General features: G+C 44.9%; 1 protein-coding gene across 1 annotated transcript in view; it reads right to left on the bottom strand.

Moving 5' to 3' along the window:
• The window catches only part of LOC308169819 (L-fucose kinase-like), a gene marked incomplete at both ends in the record, with an annotated part of 42,161 nt that overhangs the window by 8,752 nt on the left and 15,128 nt on the right, over positions 1–18,281 (bottom strand). The window contains 7 exons of the mRNA XM_080544562.1: positions 10,398–10,625; positions 12,079–12,245; positions 12,727–12,943; positions 14,042–14,397; positions 15,095–15,168; positions 15,728–15,901; positions 17,991–18,092. Of these exons, the coding sequence (XP_080400688.1) occupies positions 10,398–10,625; positions 12,079–12,245; positions 12,727–12,943; positions 14,042–14,397; positions 15,095–15,168; positions 15,728–15,901; positions 17,991–18,092 (1,318 nt within the window). The remainder of the gene's footprint in view (positions 1–10,397; positions 10,626–12,078; positions 12,246–12,726; positions 12,944–14,041; positions 14,398–15,094; positions 15,169–15,727; positions 15,902–17,990; positions 18,093–18,281) is intronic.

The following is an 18,281-nucleotide window of genomic DNA, read 5'->3' as shown; positions in this document are numbered from 1 at the left end:
GGCTGTGTTCGTGAGGTGGCTGTGGTGCAGGAGGTAGAGTGGCGCAGGAGGTAGAGCTGCCGTCTAATGATCGCAAGGTTGGCAGATCGGCGGTTGGAGCCCCAGCTGGCCACATGTCGAAGTGTTCTTGGGCAAGACATTGAACCCCAAATTGCTCTCTATGAGCAGGCCGGCGCCTTGCATGGTAGCTTGCCGCCATTGGTGTGTGAACAGGGTATATACAGGAATCTTGAGGTTCATTTCAATACCTTTCTAAGACTTTTTCCAGACCTCACCGCCACTTCGAGCTGTAACCGGTGACACCTTTAACTTAACAGTTTTAGTTTGCAATAGACTAGACCACTATCATATAACAGAGTAATCAGTGACACCTTTAACTTAACAGTTTTAGTTTGCAATAGACTAGACCACTATCATATAACAGAATTCAAATAGGCTGGGAAAAATTAAACCAAAGGCAAGGTTTATTAAAAACATACATGCACACACACACACACACACACACACACACACACACACACACACAGATATACAGACACACACAGATGCATACGTACACACACACACACAGATATACAGACACACACAGATGCATATGTACACACACACCACACATACACGTACACACAAACAGACAGATATACACGCACACACGCACGCACGCACACATTCAGTTAGGGCAGCATACTCTCACCAACATGCATACACATATGTTTCAATACAGTAGACCTAATGTAGGATAAAGAACATATCCTGTCCATATAACATCCCAATAACTCTTAGTTAAACAAAAAGGGATTTAAGAAACAAGACGTAATGTGACTCATCCCACCAAGGGAGACACACGTCCTAGGACCATCTAGGCACCCAAAAGGCACCATCTAGGCGTCCAAAAGGCACCATCAAGAGGGCACAACAGCGGCTATACACCCTGAGATGCCTCAGGAAAGAACACAACAAGCAGGAGATACTGGTGGCCTTCTACCGCGGCGCAGTGGAGAGCATCCTCACCTACGGCATCTGCAACTGGTTCTACAGCTGCACAACAGCGGAGAGAAATGCGCTACAGAGAGTTGTGAGAACAGCACAGAAGATCACCGGCACCCCCCTCCCCTCTCTGGAAGAGCTGTACAACACACGCTGTCTCAGGAAGGCCTCCAAGATCTCCAGGGACCCGACCCACCCTGGGCACGTACACTTTATCAGGCTGCCCTCGAAAAGGAGGTACAGGACCCCGGCCGCTAAGACAAACAGACTGAAGAACTGCTTCTACCACAGGGCCGTCAAGGCCCTGAACACAGCAAAGGCCTAAGTTCTGGGCCCAGGACAGTCTGGACGGATTGTATGGCAGCTAGTGCTGAGGCACAAACATGTACATTTCAAGCCTGCAAACTGTGACACTTTAAATAACGTGAAAAAATACTTTTGTGCAATATGACAACCCTAGTTGACTATCTGTGCAGTATAGTACAGTGGATTGTGTACATAGCCTTTATTTATGTAAACCAGCTCCTTACCTTCTTGTGATTTTATTCTTTTTCTAAAAGTTTTTTTTTTTTTTCCTTTCCTAACACCAGGGGAGCCACCCCTCCTAAATGTCGTTGTTTGGTACCTGTACTGTAGCAATGACAATAAAGTCCATTCATTCATTCATTCATTCATTCATTCATTCATTCATCTCCCCTCCCTAATTCACCATTTGAACAACAACAGTGTTCTCAGACAGGTTTGGGTTTGGTCATGACATGCTCCACTCAACCCAAAAAAAGATCTTCATGACTTCATGTGCCTCAGCTCGTCTGATTTCGAGTCCAGCAGCTTCTCAGTTTCGACCAGTGTGTTCTGTTTTTCTTTGCATCTTCTTCTCAGGGTGTTTGATTTTGTGAGCAGCTGGGCCATTAATGATCCACATTTCCCCTCTGCCTGCTCGGCTAGCTGATCAGCATCTCTTTGGAGGGAGTGGCACACCTCTGTCAGAACCTTTTTCTTTTTCTTCAGGTCTTCTATGTCCTCTAGAACGGCTTTTCTCTTGAGGCCCTGTGCAGAACTCAGTTTCTTCCTCCGTTCATCTTCCAGGTAAATCCTGTACTTTGACCTTGCAGAGGCTACTGAACCCATGAACTCCTTGGTGAGAGGTACCTTGAGAACACCCCCACAGACACAGACCTTGTCGCAGATCAACCTCAAAGCTTCCATCGACCTTTCAAGGATGTTGCACGTTTCAACCTCCTTGTTGATGGAGAATCCTCTTTCTACCGTGGCTTGTCCATGGGACAGAAGTAGAAGGCTCTGAGAAAACTTGGACAGCTCAGGGTAAGACTGGCTGAGTGCTGAGTGCAGGAACACATCAAGCCGCTCCTTCAGGGGCTGAAAGGAGAGGAATCTCTCATCTCTCGCCTCAAGAGAGAGAAAGCTCTGGAACTGTTGGACGATCACATCACCTGGAACAGGGGAAATTAAATAAATATTACTAATAGGTTAAATTAAATTCTAGTCATTTAGTTAATCTTTCATTGGACAAATACACGGCACAGTGTCTGTAAAGTAATTAAAAGGAAAGCAGTGTAGTGTAGATATCTTCTGTGTTACTATTATTTCATTCGGATGCATTTGAAAAAAGCTTAGACACTTTCACACTGACAAAAGAATGCACAGAAAATGGTCTTAGCCTACAGTAACCTATCCACTTCTACTCTCTGTATATTTTTCCTACCAGCTGAGACGCCTCCTGCCAACTGCTTGTCCTGTGTTGGGAATTTGTATTAAAATCACTAGAAGTGATAAATCATGTACTATGTGCTCATTTAAATAATATGTGAATGCGGTCAGTTGAGAACAATAGGAAGGTCACGCAAAGCCAAAAGAGAGGTTCTGTTTTTGAGCGACAAGATGAAGACAAGCTCCTGACTAAAAGAACGTTTTATGATTCAAACTGCCTATAAATTACTTATTTTTTACCTATGTGCTAACAACCATTGTATACCTGCTGTTATGATATTCTATTTTTCTGTACTGATTTTATACTTTCATAACTAATGATTAATGATAAGTCTATTCTTCTATACTATACTTTAACTTACAAAATCAAATCCTAATATTACTGTGTAACTTCAATAGTTGTGTTTTCACAAGACATTCTGATAACGAGACATTCTGATAAGGACACTGACACAATGCTCTGCTCATACAAAGTATGATATCACCATGGGAACGAGACGCTAGCAGGACACTGCTGATAACACACAGTACACTCTCGCGCACCCACACAAGAGAGGAATTGAAGGCCATGCTAACGAACAGCTGCAACGGATTTTGTACGGACAAGTGGAAAACTACTAGATAGGGGGGGGGGGGGCACCACCCAGCCCAAATGTTTAATGAATTGTATAAAGGACTATGTACGGAGGTGAGAGGGACTCTGGTCTGGTGGAGCTCTTGCAGTTAACTCGTTGACGGCTAGCTGAGACGGGCCTGCAGAGGTGAAACTAGATGAGACCACTTTTCCATGGAAATGATATTGCTTGCTGATGTGCTTGAATAAATATTATCTTAATGAACAGTTCAGTAGTGGTGCCTAATATTTGATTGGATCATATCATCTTAAGAAGTGATATCAAGGACGTCTCGTTGAGATTAAACGAACTCGCTTGTAAAGTGACGACTCAATTAAATCGATACTGGAGAAGTTGATCACCTTACACCTGCAGCATTGTTTGTACTGTTGTCTTCATCTTTGCGAGGCACCACTCTGCATCTCTGTGCATGCTTGTGGGATCCAAACATCCAATGGCCCTGATCACTGGAATTTTCAGGGGGCTTTTCTCCTGCACTTTCTTAACCATGTTAACCAGGCCCTGCATGCACTCTTTCCTGAAGGTGAGCACAGAAAGCTCACCTACCCTGCTTCCTGGCTTGCCCTGAAGTGCCCGTGACAAATAAGGAACAGACTATAAACATAGGCTATAAATTATGTAGAAGGTAAGCTTTATAGTCTAAAAAAAGTTTCTCCATATCCGCTATTATTATTATTATTATTAATTAATAATAATAATACAAACAGCAGAATAAGATGTACAAATTGTAGTTGGATTGGTGTACAGATAGAGCAAATCCAGACATACATCCCTGAAAAGAAAATAGGCAGTATCAAAATTACCTTGATGGCAGTTTCAGCACCCAGGCCTATGTCAACATCCTTGTAGGATACCCTGTCCGCCTCATCAACCACGTCAATTTTGGTCAGCTTCAGGGGAGTGGCGTCTTGCAGGAGCTCCCCCTTTACAAACCGCCGCAGGAGACTCTTAAAAGGATATAGCAAGCAATCAGTGACAGAACTATCCTACTAGCCTACCATTAAACAGATAATTGGTGTGAGTGTGTGTGTTTCTTTGCATCAATGTTTTATCTCAAGTGACTTGGCCAATCTATGTAAAACTGCACATGGCATTGAGGATGGATTGGCAGAGGGGCACTATTTTGCAGAGTTGTGGACCACCACAAATCCACGGGTATGGACTAGTTAATATAGATTAATCATAGTTGAATTAGGCCCTAGTGTAATGACTACCTTCAGCAGCTCACTCAAATCTTTGGCCAAGAAGGGCAGAACTGGCTCATCAGTTTGATAGTTGGTCAGGAAGGGCCTGAAGGTCCTGGATATCGCCAGGAAGAACTGGAGCTTGGCGATGATGAGGGGATCCGCTTGTGCTGCCTCAATGATGTCGTAAGAGGCAGTACCGGGGTTTGGGAGCTTCTTCTGCTTGACTGCATCCATGTACATCATGATCATTGGCCACACTAGAATTGCCCTCTCTGACACAGGGACATTTTCAACCCACCTGTGCAAAAATGGACAATGTCAGGTCACTCCAATTTTAATTGTGTCATTTTACTTCATTGTTGCCACATAAAAACACAGACATTTCAGGCCAAGCCCTTTCTCAATGTGTATTCTCAACCTACCTGTGGCCACAGAATGGTAGCGGAAAGCAGGTGGACCCAGTCAAGGCAGTGAAGTCTTCCCTCCTAGCTGGAACATTGTGGAAAAGGAAATGGAGTGCTCGAAGGAGCTTGTCCAGCTGCCACATAGTAAAACCTGCCTTCACTGCATTGTGGATGGTGTGAAGCCCACAGCTTCCAACATTGACTAGATGAGCACCATACAGCTCAGCATGCTCTTTCTGGAGGAGGTCTGCCAACTTCAAGTTGACATTTGGGCCGTCCATACTGATGGATAGAAGCTGCCTCATATTGAGTTTTGCAACACATTCCTGTGAATAGACACAGCAATTAGTATTTAATGACAATATTCATTAAATGTTTATTCTTGAAATACACTGCCATTCAGACATTCAGTAAGATATTAACTATAGCCTAATTTCCACTCATCATTATATGTAAATTACTTCCAAGCCATTCAAGCTAAACTGAACTGCTAGCCTGGTCACCCAACTTCACTCCTCAAGAATAATGAAGACAATTTGCTAGTTAAAGGACCCACAATAACCACACACACACACACACACACACACACACACACACACACACACACACACACACACACACACACACACAATCAATCAATCAAAATCACACATCCAACAGTAACCTTATTACACCACTCTCTGTGTCACATTTATCCCTAGGGATACATTTTTATCCTTACTGACAGACAACCACCCTCTCTACCGTCCATGCCTCCTCCTCCCCAATCCCATCAACCTGTGTCGAGTCACTTGCCACATCCCAATCTCATCTATTAATCTACACTTTAGCCACACGATTGTCCATAAGTATAAGTATGAAAAATGTAAATAAACGTACTTTGATGTGATGCAGCAGGTCGTCAGCTTTTCCGTGTCCCAGGAATTGAGAGCCAATGTACCGTGATTGAACACGGTCATCCTGCCAAAACCGAATGTGGACGTCGAGCTGTTTCGTTTTTGTTGACTGGTTGAGAGACTCGTCAAACATCAGCACAAACTGGCCAGCCTTGTTAATGGTGTCAATGAGCTGCTGCTTAAAGTATGGTGCTATCCCGAATCTTATTATATATCCAGTTTTGTCCTTGCCACAGGAGAACGTCCTGGCAATGTCCGAGTCTGGAAACATTGCCTTGAAAACATCGGAAATGTTTTCGTTTGAGTTCAGTGAGTGGTGTTTCACCGCTGTGTCGAGACACCATATAATCTCCGCACGCAGTGTTTGTGTGCCGCCCAGAGCCAACCTGATGTCGGCAAAAGACGAGGCAGAGGTGGCTGCCCTGTTAGTAGCCACGGTCGTAGCTGTAACGTGAGCTTCATTGGGTGCGGCTGGTGTAACGTCGGCAGTAGATTTAGGTAGTGTTGCAACGGCAGTAGCACAAACATTTACAATAGAGAGCTGCCGCTCTCGGTGACCAACGGCGGCCTTGTGGCTAGCGCCATGCATGTGCGACTTAACCCCGTTGATCCCCATCGATGCAACACTTATTTTCTTTTTACATATACAATACGCCTCCCTGATGTTACCGGCGACTGGTTGCAGGCAGCCATGGCTTAAAGTCTGGCACATCCAACCAGGACTCCGCAAATGTACACTTTCCCATTGTTATTTTTTTTACACTTTCCACTTGGTTTCTACAAAATGATTCAAAGACATTCGTTTTCGTCTTTCGCTCTCAGGGCGTCATGTGACGTAACCTCGGGGTTATGCATTACGTTAAAGTTTCCGGTTCATCTTAGTTTTTTTAATAAAACTAATAAATTCACGAACTTTTACTAAAAGTTTTTAGGACAAACTCTTTGGACAGAGTCTAATTCAGAAAAATACATACAAAATTCAAGACCTCATAAAATCGTGATAAGACTTTTTAATACTTATTAAGGGTCTTGATTTTCCCAAAATCGATTTATCAACTTTTAATACTTTTCAAGACACCGCGGACAATGTGTGTGTGAATGGGTGAATGAGAGGCCGTTGTAAAGCGCTTTGGATAAAGGCGCTATAAGTCAGTCCATTTAACATTTCGTAAATTCGCTCTGAGAGCGCCGGAGCGCACAGTGTGTTCAACGGCAAGGGACCAAGTAATTTGATTGGACAAGAGGCATTCCATGAGTGCTGATCAGATTTCCAGAGCGAATTTACGAAGGCAGCCTATATCTTTTATTGTGTCATTTAGAATGTTGGAATGTATAGAAGTTCTGATGCTGTTTATCACTACCACGACAACGGATGTAAAACATTCTAAAGTAAGTAACTTCAGCTCAGTGCAGTGCAGTGTTCTACATTCATTTGCAAACATGGACAAAGAGAGAGAAGATATTGAGAGACAGTGGGAGGATATAAGGAGTGCTATGGAGGCCTTGGAGAAGAAGGAGGAGGAGATGGAAGGAATGGAGGTGGCCCTCTTTGAGGAAAGGAAGCAGCTCAACAGAGACAACATGGTGTTGAGCAGGAAGCAACAGCAGATGGAAATAAAGGTAGAGTGGTGGAAAGAGAAGACAGACATCTTATTGGAGGACAGGGAGCAGTTGAGGGCAACGGAGGAGGCCGTTTGGAAGAAGGCAGAGGAGGTTGAGAGGAGGAGTGAGGAGATGGAGAGAGAAAGGGAGGTGATGGAAAGAGAGAGACAGGAAATGCAACAACAGCGTTTGAAGAACAAGAAAGAGGAGGAACTTCTGAGGAAGGAGAGAGAGGAGATGGCTGAGAAGGGAGAGAGGCTCTGGCAAAAGAGGCTCAAACTAAACAGAGCTCAACAGGAGCACATGCTCAAAACATGGAGCGACACTGATGCGCTGACTAACCAGAGAGGACTGCTGGAAGAAGAGAGAGAGAAGTTAAAGAAGAGGGAGAGCAAGATGAACTTGAGAGAGAGTGAGGAAATGGAGAGGATGGAAAGAGAGAGACAGGAAACCGAACAGCAGCGTTTGAAGAACAAGAAAGAGGAGGAACTTCTGAGGAAGGAGAAAGAGGAGATGGCTGAGAAGGGAGAGAGGCTCTGGCAAGAGAGGCTCAAACTGAACAGAGCTCAACAGGAGCATATACTCAAAACATGGAGCGACAGCGACGCCCTGACTAACCAGAGAGGACTGCTGGAAGAAGAGAGAGAGAAGTTAAAGAAGAGGGAGAGCAAGATGAACTTGAGAGAGAGTGAGGAAATGGAGAGGATGGAAAGAGAGAGACAGGAAACCGAACAGCAGCGTTTGAAGAACAAGAAAGAGGAGGAACTTCTGAGGAAGGAGAGAGAGGAGATGGCTGAGAAGGGAGAGAGGCTCTGGCAAAAGAGGCTCAAACTAAACAGAGCTCAACAGGAGCACATGCTCAAAACATGGAGCGACACTGATGCCCTGACTAACCAGAGAGGACTGCTGGAAGAAGAGAGAGAGAAGTTAAAGAAGAGGGAGAGCAAGATGAACTTGAGAGAGAGTGAGGAAATGGAGAGAGAGAGAACAAGAAAGAGGAGGAACAAGAAACAAGAAACAAGAAACAAGAAGAACAAGAAAGAGGAGGAACTTCTGAGGAAGGAGAAAGAGGAGATGGCTGAGAAGGGAGAGAGGCTCTGGCAAGAGAGGCTCAAATTGAACAGAGCTCAACAGGAGCATATGCTCAAAACATGGAGCGACAGCGACGCCCTGACTAACCAGAGAGGACTGCTGGAAGAAAAGCTGAAAAAGATGCAGACAAGGGAGAGCATTATGAATGAGAGAGAGAAAGAGGAGAAAGAGAGAGAAGAATTGAAGATGGACAAAAAACCGAGGGAGGAAGCTCTGACAAAAGAGAGGCAACGGATGGTGAGTGAAAAAGAATGAATAGAAAGAGATATAATCTACAGTAGTCTATAGTCTGACATCTGAGGCTGTGTTATGGTTGGGGGGAAATGTGTAGGCTATACCTTGACCTAACTACCATGATCTGCTTCCTGATTTGTGGACCAAAGTCACTACTCTGACTTTGCATTCTACCTCCTCTTCTTTCACCAATCACCTCTAACCCCCTTCTGTCCTGTTTTGACTTTGTTGCATGTGAACATGGGCCATAAGGATCACCTAACGGTCACCACAATCGCAGCAGCCTGGGCCCTGAATACCAGCCTCCACTCAGACTAATCCCAGCCAGCAGGCTCAGGTAATACATCCCATACACTACATGAGTGTGTGAGGGTTTGTGTGTGTGTGCGTGTGTGTGTGTGTGTGTGTGTGTGTGCGTCCATACAGTTCATTATCAAGGTATAACAAAAGAGCTTAAAGTATTATTTCCAGTGGAGTGGGGCCTATAGACTAATATAATCAGCTGAGCTCACTTGACATTGGCCCTGCCTGAATACAGTGATTCTGTTGCAGGAGATGGCTTACTGACCTGATTGGCTAAGGAACTGGAGAGGAGAGGAAGGAGCGGAAGACAAACTTATTATTGATAACAAACTTGATTATAAATGCTTTCACCATTTCATCTGTGACTACTTTGAACTGCAACTAGGGAGTTACTACGGCAATTCTTGAATGGCCAAGTCAATCTTTACATTTAATCCAATTGAACATAATTTCCTGATAAGAGTTTAGGCAAAATGATCTAAAAACAAACAAGTGAAGATGGCTGCAGTACAGGCCATCCCCAGACAATACCCAGCATCTAGTGAGGTCAATGGGTTGCAGATTAGTTATTGCAGTTATTGCATAATCCAGGGTTCCCGCACCTTCTGAAACATCAAATTCAAGCACCTTTCAAGGACTTTCAAGACTCAATTCCCTCAAAGTCAAGGACCCAACACGGCATAGTTTGAGACGCATCTAGATGAGAATTGATATAATAGGAACTATCCGCTCACAGACAACAATTAAAAAGAGAGGCTTGAATGTGTGAACACTAGATGGTCTCTTGCCTTCTCTATCACAGAACAGCAAAACAATATATTGTGAAATATGTGTAAAGTTAAGCAATACAGAGACTTATTTACTAGTTGACGAGCTAAGAAAAACATTTTTGAATATATATTTTAAAAAAATAGAGAGAGAGAGAGAGAGAGAGGAATTCAAGCACTTTCAATGACCTATGTCTATTTTGAAAAACTTTTAAGGCCTTGATTTTTTTTCTCTCAAATTCACAAACTTTCAAGGATTTCAAGGACCCGTGGGAACCCTGCTGACTGTTCACAGAAGTTTTATTTCAATTTTCAAATAAGAAAAACCCCTGACCCGACATGTACTGTACTACCACACCACTCCTCCCTCCATCCCTCTCCTCTCTCCCTCCTCCCCTGTCCCCTGCTTGCTTCCTCCCTCCATCCCTCTCCTCTCTCCCTCCCTCCTCCCTCCCTCCTCCCCTAGCCCCTCCCTCCTCCCCTCCCCTCTCTCTCCTCCCCTCCCCCCTCCCCCCTCCCTCCCTACCTCGATGGAGGGAGGAAGCAAGCAGAGCCTCACCAGGTGCGTGCGGCTGACAGTGGTCCTTCAGATCCTCCAGCCTTTCACAAACGGTCTCCATGGCGACACCGCAGTCCATCCCTCCGCTGGAACTGACCAATAGCAGGCGGGGCTCCTTGATGCGCCGAGCCCTGGCGCCGATGGGCCGCCTCCCATCGACCCTCACGGCCACGTTGACCACGGAGCCGCCGTGTTCAAAGGCGATGGGGGGCGTGTCACTCCAGCCACCTGGGGGGGAGATTACTGCTGTTGACTGGTGGTGTGTTCATAAGAACTTGTAATAATAATAATAATAATAATAATAATACATTATGGTCAAATGCCCCCTCCATGGCTGTTCTCGTTTAACAGATGGATGGTAAATGGACTGCACTTATATAGTGCCTTTATCCAAAGCACTTTACAACAGCCTCTCATTCACCCATTCACACACACATTCACACACCAATGGCGGCAAGCTACCATGCAAGGCGCCGGCCCGCTCATTGGGAGCAATTTGGGGTTCAGTGTCTTGCCCAAGGACACTTTGACATGTGGCCAGCCGGGGCTCGAACCGCCGATCTGCCAACCTTCCAATCATTAGACGCCGACTCTACCTTCTGCGCCACAGCCACCCCACATTAGACTTATATAGTGCTTTTCTAGACACTCAAAGACGCTTTACAAACTGAAAAGATCGAGTAGTAATAATAAAAAGAAACAAAATAAATAAATATTATTATATTTCTATAACACCGCGGACATCCATATCCGTAACCACTATTGGCTATTGATTTTTTGATTGATTTGTTTATTTATTTGTTGTTCTTGCTCTGTTTGATATTACATATTAATGTTGCTGTTTCAGAATGTGAAAACACCAGCAGTTTCAGAATGTAAGTGTGTTAAGAGTTCTAATAAGCACCATTGTGAGTTGATATTTCATTATTTATATTGCTCCAATTTGATGTTACTACACATGGCTCCTTTGTTGATCAAATACTCAGACGTGTGTGTGACTGTTAATTAATACATTATGACATTTATAATGAATTCCTTTGTTTCAGACTGTTTTTTTACTTACACACACACGAGCGCGCGCATATGCGCGAACTTCGTAAAACCGTATTATATTTTAGTGTCAGGGAAATAAATACATTTAAAAATGTCCACATCGTCACCCGCCTAAGACCCTTACCAGGGGCCTCCATAATGTTGTTTGCTTAGGGCCCCCAAAAGTCTAGGGGCTCCACTGGGAGAGGGAGAGGGTTAACTGGTGAAGGCGAGCTTGAAGTAGTGGGTTTTGAGGGCCTAATATCTCCAGGCTTACTGCTGTGACTGGTGGTGTGTTAACACTAGAACAGCCGTGCCTTTTTTACCTACTAAAAGAGCCGCCTCTTTACAATGCTCAAGCTGCTACTTACACACAACGACCACTAGTTGGCCATCTGTTCAATTAGCCTGCTTCCTACACAGAAAAACGGCAACATAGCTTTATACTAGCTTATCCTGATGTGATTTTGAAAATGTAAGGATACTGGGTGGTAGAACGCACATATCTAGGAAAAGTCATGAAAGGAGGGTCCTGAAATTTGATAGAGTGCAAAGATATAACATTTTTCTTTAGTCACAGAGGTCAAATGACCCCTCATGGCTGTTTTAGTGTTCATAAGAACTGGTGAACCAGGCCTCTGCGACTCACCTGATAGGTCCAACCTGGCAGGACACTCCACTTCCTGCCACGCCCCTATGGGCATCACCTCGCCACGACCGATGGAGACGTACGCCTGTGCTGACATCACAGCTTGGCGTAGCAGCACCTGCCCAGCCCCCTCGTAGTGTCGCGCCGCACGCACTAGCAAGTCTGTCCTGTAGAGGGCAGCAACACATCCACGCAGTAGGTCACACTAACACTACTAATACTGCATGTATTATTGACTCGTGTAAATGACAAAATAATTATCTGTTTCCATTGTCGCAAACTCAAAGGCTGCATCACGATAATCTTGACCGGCTTCATTTCTAATACAGCCACTTTTGACTTTTGGATTTTTGTTGCAAGTAATTTACATCTAATTTAGGCTTAAGAAGGTACAGTATGTAACATTTCGAGCTTTCTAAAAGCTTCCTAATGGTTGTAACGACTCTACGTTTAATAATTAGCAATCAGGGAAAGAAAGAAATATTTCATGAACGAATCCTGTTTTGGTCCGGAAAAAGCACATTCAGTGTTCAGGTAGTCAGGTAGTGTGCTGGTAGTCATAGTAACCAGGTAGTGTGCTGGTAGTCATAGTAACCAGGTAGTGTGCTGGTAGTCATAGTAACCAGGTAGTGTGCTGGGTGGTCGTACCTGCTGAGCCAGTTGAGTCTCTGGGCGGCCAGGGTCTGCACCCCGCCAGGCAGGTCCCCCTGCTCCAGCAGAGAGAAGGCGTGGCTCCAGGCAGGGTTGGCGGCCGGCCCGCTCCTCAGACCCCCCCTGCCCTCCCCGGCCAGACAGCCCAGCACGTCAGCTATACAGGCCAGGCAGCGGGCCGCCACGCCCAGGTTCTCTTTGCTCCCTGCCGCGACTGGAGGTCCCAGAGAGAGAGAGAGAGAGAGGGTGGAGTGTTAAAAGGTGCGATCTCAAATTCATAGACAGAGCTTTGTGTTACTTTGAGATATCTATGTATCCCACTCTGAGCTCTCTCAGAATGAACCGATAGAGAGCAAAACGCAAAATTCTACGCTAAATACTGGTGGGAAGCCTGCATGACCCCATCGCCAGGAAGTCCTCGTTTTTAAACCAAAAATGTCTTAGAACCCTAGCCTAATGCCTTTCAGTGTCATTTTAATTATGCAATCAGCTCATGGTACTGGAACCTCAACAAACCTCTGAAAACTAAACTTCAAACAGCACAGAAGAAATTAATTAGAGTGGTGTTGGGCTTCCGTTACAAAGCGCACGTTGGAAAGGCCCAATTCATGGAGCTTCAATGGCTGCCAGTTGAAGCCAGAGCCAGTCAGATGCGTCTTGTGACAGTCCACAGGGTCCTGAACAATAGAGCTCCGGCTTACTTTAATAATCTCTTTGAGAGAATAGCACACTCATACAACACTAGAGGAAGCTGCGATAATCTAGTCCCCTGTAGACACAGTAAAAAAAACAGGAGAAGTTTTGTTCACATATACAGGCGCAGTGGAATGGAACAAGTTGCCTTTAAGCATCAAAGAAACTGACAGTACCGCAGCTTTCAAGGCTAAGATCAGAATACAGCTGTTTAGCAACATCCCACTGTAAACCAAATAGAGAGTTATAGGACAGGAGAAGGACTTGTATGTTCCAGGCTAAATTATATACGTCTTGGAAGTTTTTATTGACTTGTTGGTTGCTATTGATGCGCTTTGTCTTCCCACATCAAGGACCTGTTTGTCTGTCTGTTCTGTTGTACTGTATGACTGTATGGGAGTGTTGTGCTGTATGGGAGTGGCTGTTGGTATGGCCCCTTCCCCTCGTGGCCCTTTTTAACACCAGGGACAGCGACGGAAACAAGTCACAGACTTTATCGCTCCATCCCTGACAATTACAAGCATCATTGTCTCCATCTATGTATTTGTATTATTGTCAATAATTCAAATAAAATAAAATAAAATCGATAAAAAAAAACATTTGGAAACGAGCCACTCACTGGAGTCTAGTGTGCTCAGCAGCGCCTCCTGCTGGCCTCCCAGCACAGCAGCTCTGAAGCAGGGCAGGAGGCTGTGGTCACTGTGGCCCTTCAGTGTGTCCGTCACTCTCCTCCTCCCTGCCAGGAAGAACAGCTCCTCCCTCCAGCCCAGCTCCGCATCCTGGTCAGCCAGGGACAGCACCTCCCTGAGAGACAGCCTCCAGGCCCCCTGCCACTGCTTCAGCGACCCAGGCCCGCCCAGCAGCCAGCCGACGCCCTCCTCCAGCCCTACAGCACCCTCTCTGGGCTGGAAGACCGGGAACAGGCGAGCCTCCAGGAGGGAGCGGGGTCCGCTGGACCCCCACAGCTCCTCAGACCTGCAGGGGAGGAAGGGGGAGGTGTGATGGGGGGGTAGTGGTGGTCTAGTGGATAGTGAGTTGGACTTGTGATCGGAAGGTTGTGAGTTCAAATCCCGCCTGAAGCCACACCACTACTAGTGTGCCCTTGGGTAAGGCACTTAGCCCTCAGTTACTCCAGGGGGAATGTCCCTGTAATTCGTAATTGTAAGTCGCTTTGGATAAAAGCGTCTGCTAAATGGCAAAATTTAAAATTAATTATTATGTTCTGCTCATCCACCTGAGTACAACAGCTAGTCACATACTGTATCATGTTTTCAGTTTGAATAACATGCAATAATACATAGTTTATGCATGCAATAGTGGAAATAGCTAATTGTTTTCATATCGACAATGCGTGTACAGCCCACACAGATCTTGTAGAGGGATGTTAAGTAGTTATACTGAGAGTGGTGCTGCTGCTCCCATTCATGTCCCCTGGCATGGCTACATGGCTACATGGTAGCTCCCCGCCAGACAAAGAAAGCTCAAGAATGGAAATATTACTGAAAAAAGTGTCTAGATGAGCTGGGTTTCAGGTTTAAGGCAAGGTCAAGGGTCATGTTAAGGTTAATGTTAAGACAGGGGGTGGGGTTAGTCTCTGTTCATCTCTATGGTGGTTAGTCTCTATGGTGGTTAGTTTCTAAGATGGTTAGTCTCGCCACGCTATCAGTCCTACTGTATCTCAGTGCGGTCGTAGAGGTCTCTCCAACTGTGGTTGAGGAAGGTAGCAGTTCCATGGTCAGAGGCGACCTAGAGGAGAGGGAGGCGTGGGTGAGAGGCAGGGGCGGAGAGACGGGGGGTGTCTCAACTGTCTCTGCTCTACTCCTCAGATCCTTCTTAGCTGCACTAAGGAGCACCATAGGAGATATTTTCTGCCTGCCCTAATAAGACTGTACAACTCCTCCTCTGGCTGGCTCGATGGGGGTGATCAGAGTCAGGCTGGGGGATGTTAAATACATTACATTTGTACATTTTTGGCATTTAGCAGACGCCTTATTCCAAAGCGACTTACAATCAATACATTTGACTAAGCAATCCACCAAAATCATCAATCCACCAGTCGTAGCAGGAAGAGTAATCCAGCTCAGGCCCGGGGCCATTGATAGAAGGAAAAACCTTCTTCTATCACCTTCTTCTAAACCTAACCTTTTTTTTTTCATACTGGACTGTTCTTACTGTGTAATGTTTCAGTGGTTTGACTTGAAAACATGCTTCACTGTCCCGTTACTGACGCAGGGCACTGTAATGACATCATGAGCTACCGAGTGATGACATGAACAAAGGAGAGCAAGAAAAAGCGTTTTGTTACCTCAAGATCATCAGAAGCCCCCAGTGCTGTATAAACAGTGAGCTTCAGATTTCCAAGTTGTACACGGTGTCCCTGGATGATGATGTCATTAGTTAAAGCCAGCTTCCGGAGGTGCGATGAGGAGGTCACCTCCAGGCCTGACAATAAACAACCTGACTGGAGCTCTAGTGGACCCTGGGGGCAAAGTTCAAAGGTTAATCAGTGACTTGAATCATTTTCGAGTAGTCAGTAATATCAGCTGATGTTGATACTGATGCCAACTGCTGGTTGGAGGTAAATCCTACCAGCATTCAACGTCTCTTTAGCAGGGTGTCTACCAACAGGTCCACAGGTCCAGACGGTCTATCAGCTTCTCTTCTCAAAAACTGTGCAGAAGAACTAACAACAGCATGGTGTCCGCTATTTGAAAAGTCCCTGAATACCGAGGTTCCAGCTCTGTGGAGGAAGTCAATTATAATCCCTGTGCCGCAAAAACCTCGTGCCATGGAGAATAATGACTTCCGCCCCATAGCTCTAACTTCCATTGTGATGAAATGTTTTGAACGATATGTACTGTCTCTGCTTAGAAAACACATTGACCCACTGCTAGATGTTTTTCAATTTGCCTATAAACAGAACCGTAGCACGGATGCTATTCTCTATATCACACATTCTGTATCCAAGCACCTCGAGAACAAAAAGGCCTATGCCCGAATTATGTTTGTTGACTTTAGTTCCGCCTTTAATACGGTACAACCCCACGTGCTCTTAGGAAAGCTCAAAGACATGGGTGTCAATAGTACTTTAATCAAATGGATCCATTCCTTCATGTTAGAAAGAGAACAGCAAGTGAAAGTCAATGGAACACTGTCAGTGACTAAACACTGCAGTACAGGTGTCCCCCAAGGTTGCGTTCTGTCTCCATATCTTTTCTCAGTATACACCAACGACTGTAAAAGTAACCACCCAAGCAACCATATTATAAAATATGCTGACGACACTGCAATTCTAAGTCTCCTTGATAAAGATACAGACCCCTCGGTGCTCCATGATGAGATTAATATATTCACTAAATGGTGCGACAGCAACCATCTCATCTTAAACCCCACCAAAACTCAGGAGGTTGTGTTAGACCCAAGGCAGGTAACTGACCATGAGCCTGTGGTCGTTAAAGACCAAACAATCATCCAGTTGCCCTCTTATAAGTACTTAGGTATTCAATTAGACAACCATCTCTGCTGGAATACACACTTAGACAGCTTATGTAACAAACTACAGCAGAGGCTTTATCACCTGAGGCGACTCAGACTTTATGGGGTGAGAAAGCAGATCATGAGAATTTCTATCAGTCCATTGTTGAAAGTGTAATCAGATATGGAATAATTGTGTGGTTTGGCAACTTAACTGTACAACAACAAAACAGACTAGTCAGCATTCACAAAACAGCTATGAAAATTGTAGGTGAAAGAGACTATGTGATCCTAAATAAACTATATGAAAAAGCTGTCCTGGACAAGGCTAACAAGATAATCGCAGACCCCCAACATCCGCTCTCCACAGAATACGAAGTTCTCCCCCTAGGTAGAAGGCTTCGCATGCCAAGATGTAACTATAAGCTCTTAAAACTATCATTTGTCCCATTCTCCATTAAACTAATCAATTCTCTCAAGCAGAAACGATGATTAGGACATGATCACCAGCACCTGCACTTTATCTTAGACACCACTTGAAGGGCCATGTGCAATATTCGAAAACACCACTTGAAGGGTTATGTGCAATATATATTTATACCAAATGATGCCATGTCCAGGTGGAAACTGCTGCCAATGTCACTCAATGTTTGTTGCTGTCCTGTTGTTTACTTTGTCTACTGTATGTTGTATGTATCGTCACTGTTGCACTTGAAGCATGAAAGTACCATGCCCAAGACAAATTTCCCCTCGGGGACAATAAAGTACAATCAATCAATCAATCAATATGGTCCTAAAAAAAAAAGAATAGTTAAGTAATTACTTTTTGCATACAAGCCTCAGATATCCTAATGACAAGCTACTACATTTTTTCTACATTGAGATGATGTGAATGTTTGAAAAGGGGGTGAAGAATTTGTATAGGCGTTGTTAAGAGAAAATATAATAAATAAACCTCTCTTTCTTTCATGTACCCCATCGGGTACAGATCAGACCCTCAATAAAGGAAGGATGCAAGTTTGAACTATTCATATAGTGAATAAGTGAATATGTCAGAATATGTAAACAGGCTCTGAGACTGAACGCCTCCTGACCTGCAGATGGCAGTGTTGGATGACTGCTCCTGTCGACAGGCTGACGTCCCCCTCCAGCACGCTGTTGATCACCCTGCCTCCATCGTCCACACAGCGGGGGTTCTAGAGGGATGGACAGACATCAAGACATCAGTCACCCGGAGTTTAGGATAAAATTCGCTTTGCTCTGCGTCGTTTGGAGCTGTGAGAACGCGCATTCGAAGTCGCTCCCGGAGCAAACAACCAACGCATGCTCCGCTTGAAAAGGGTGGTTTCGCTCCGGTTAGAAACGACGCATCGAGGCTGTCCATA

Source organism: Nansenia antarctica (genome assembly GCF_963989245.1).
Source record: "Nansenia antarctica genome assembly, chromosome: 14".
NCBI lineage: Eukaryota > Metazoa > Chordata > Actinopteri > Argentiniformes > Microstomatidae > Nansenia > Nansenia antarctica.
Note: the sequence above shows the minus strand (reverse complement) of the source record. Positions and strands in the feature narration are given on the sequence as shown.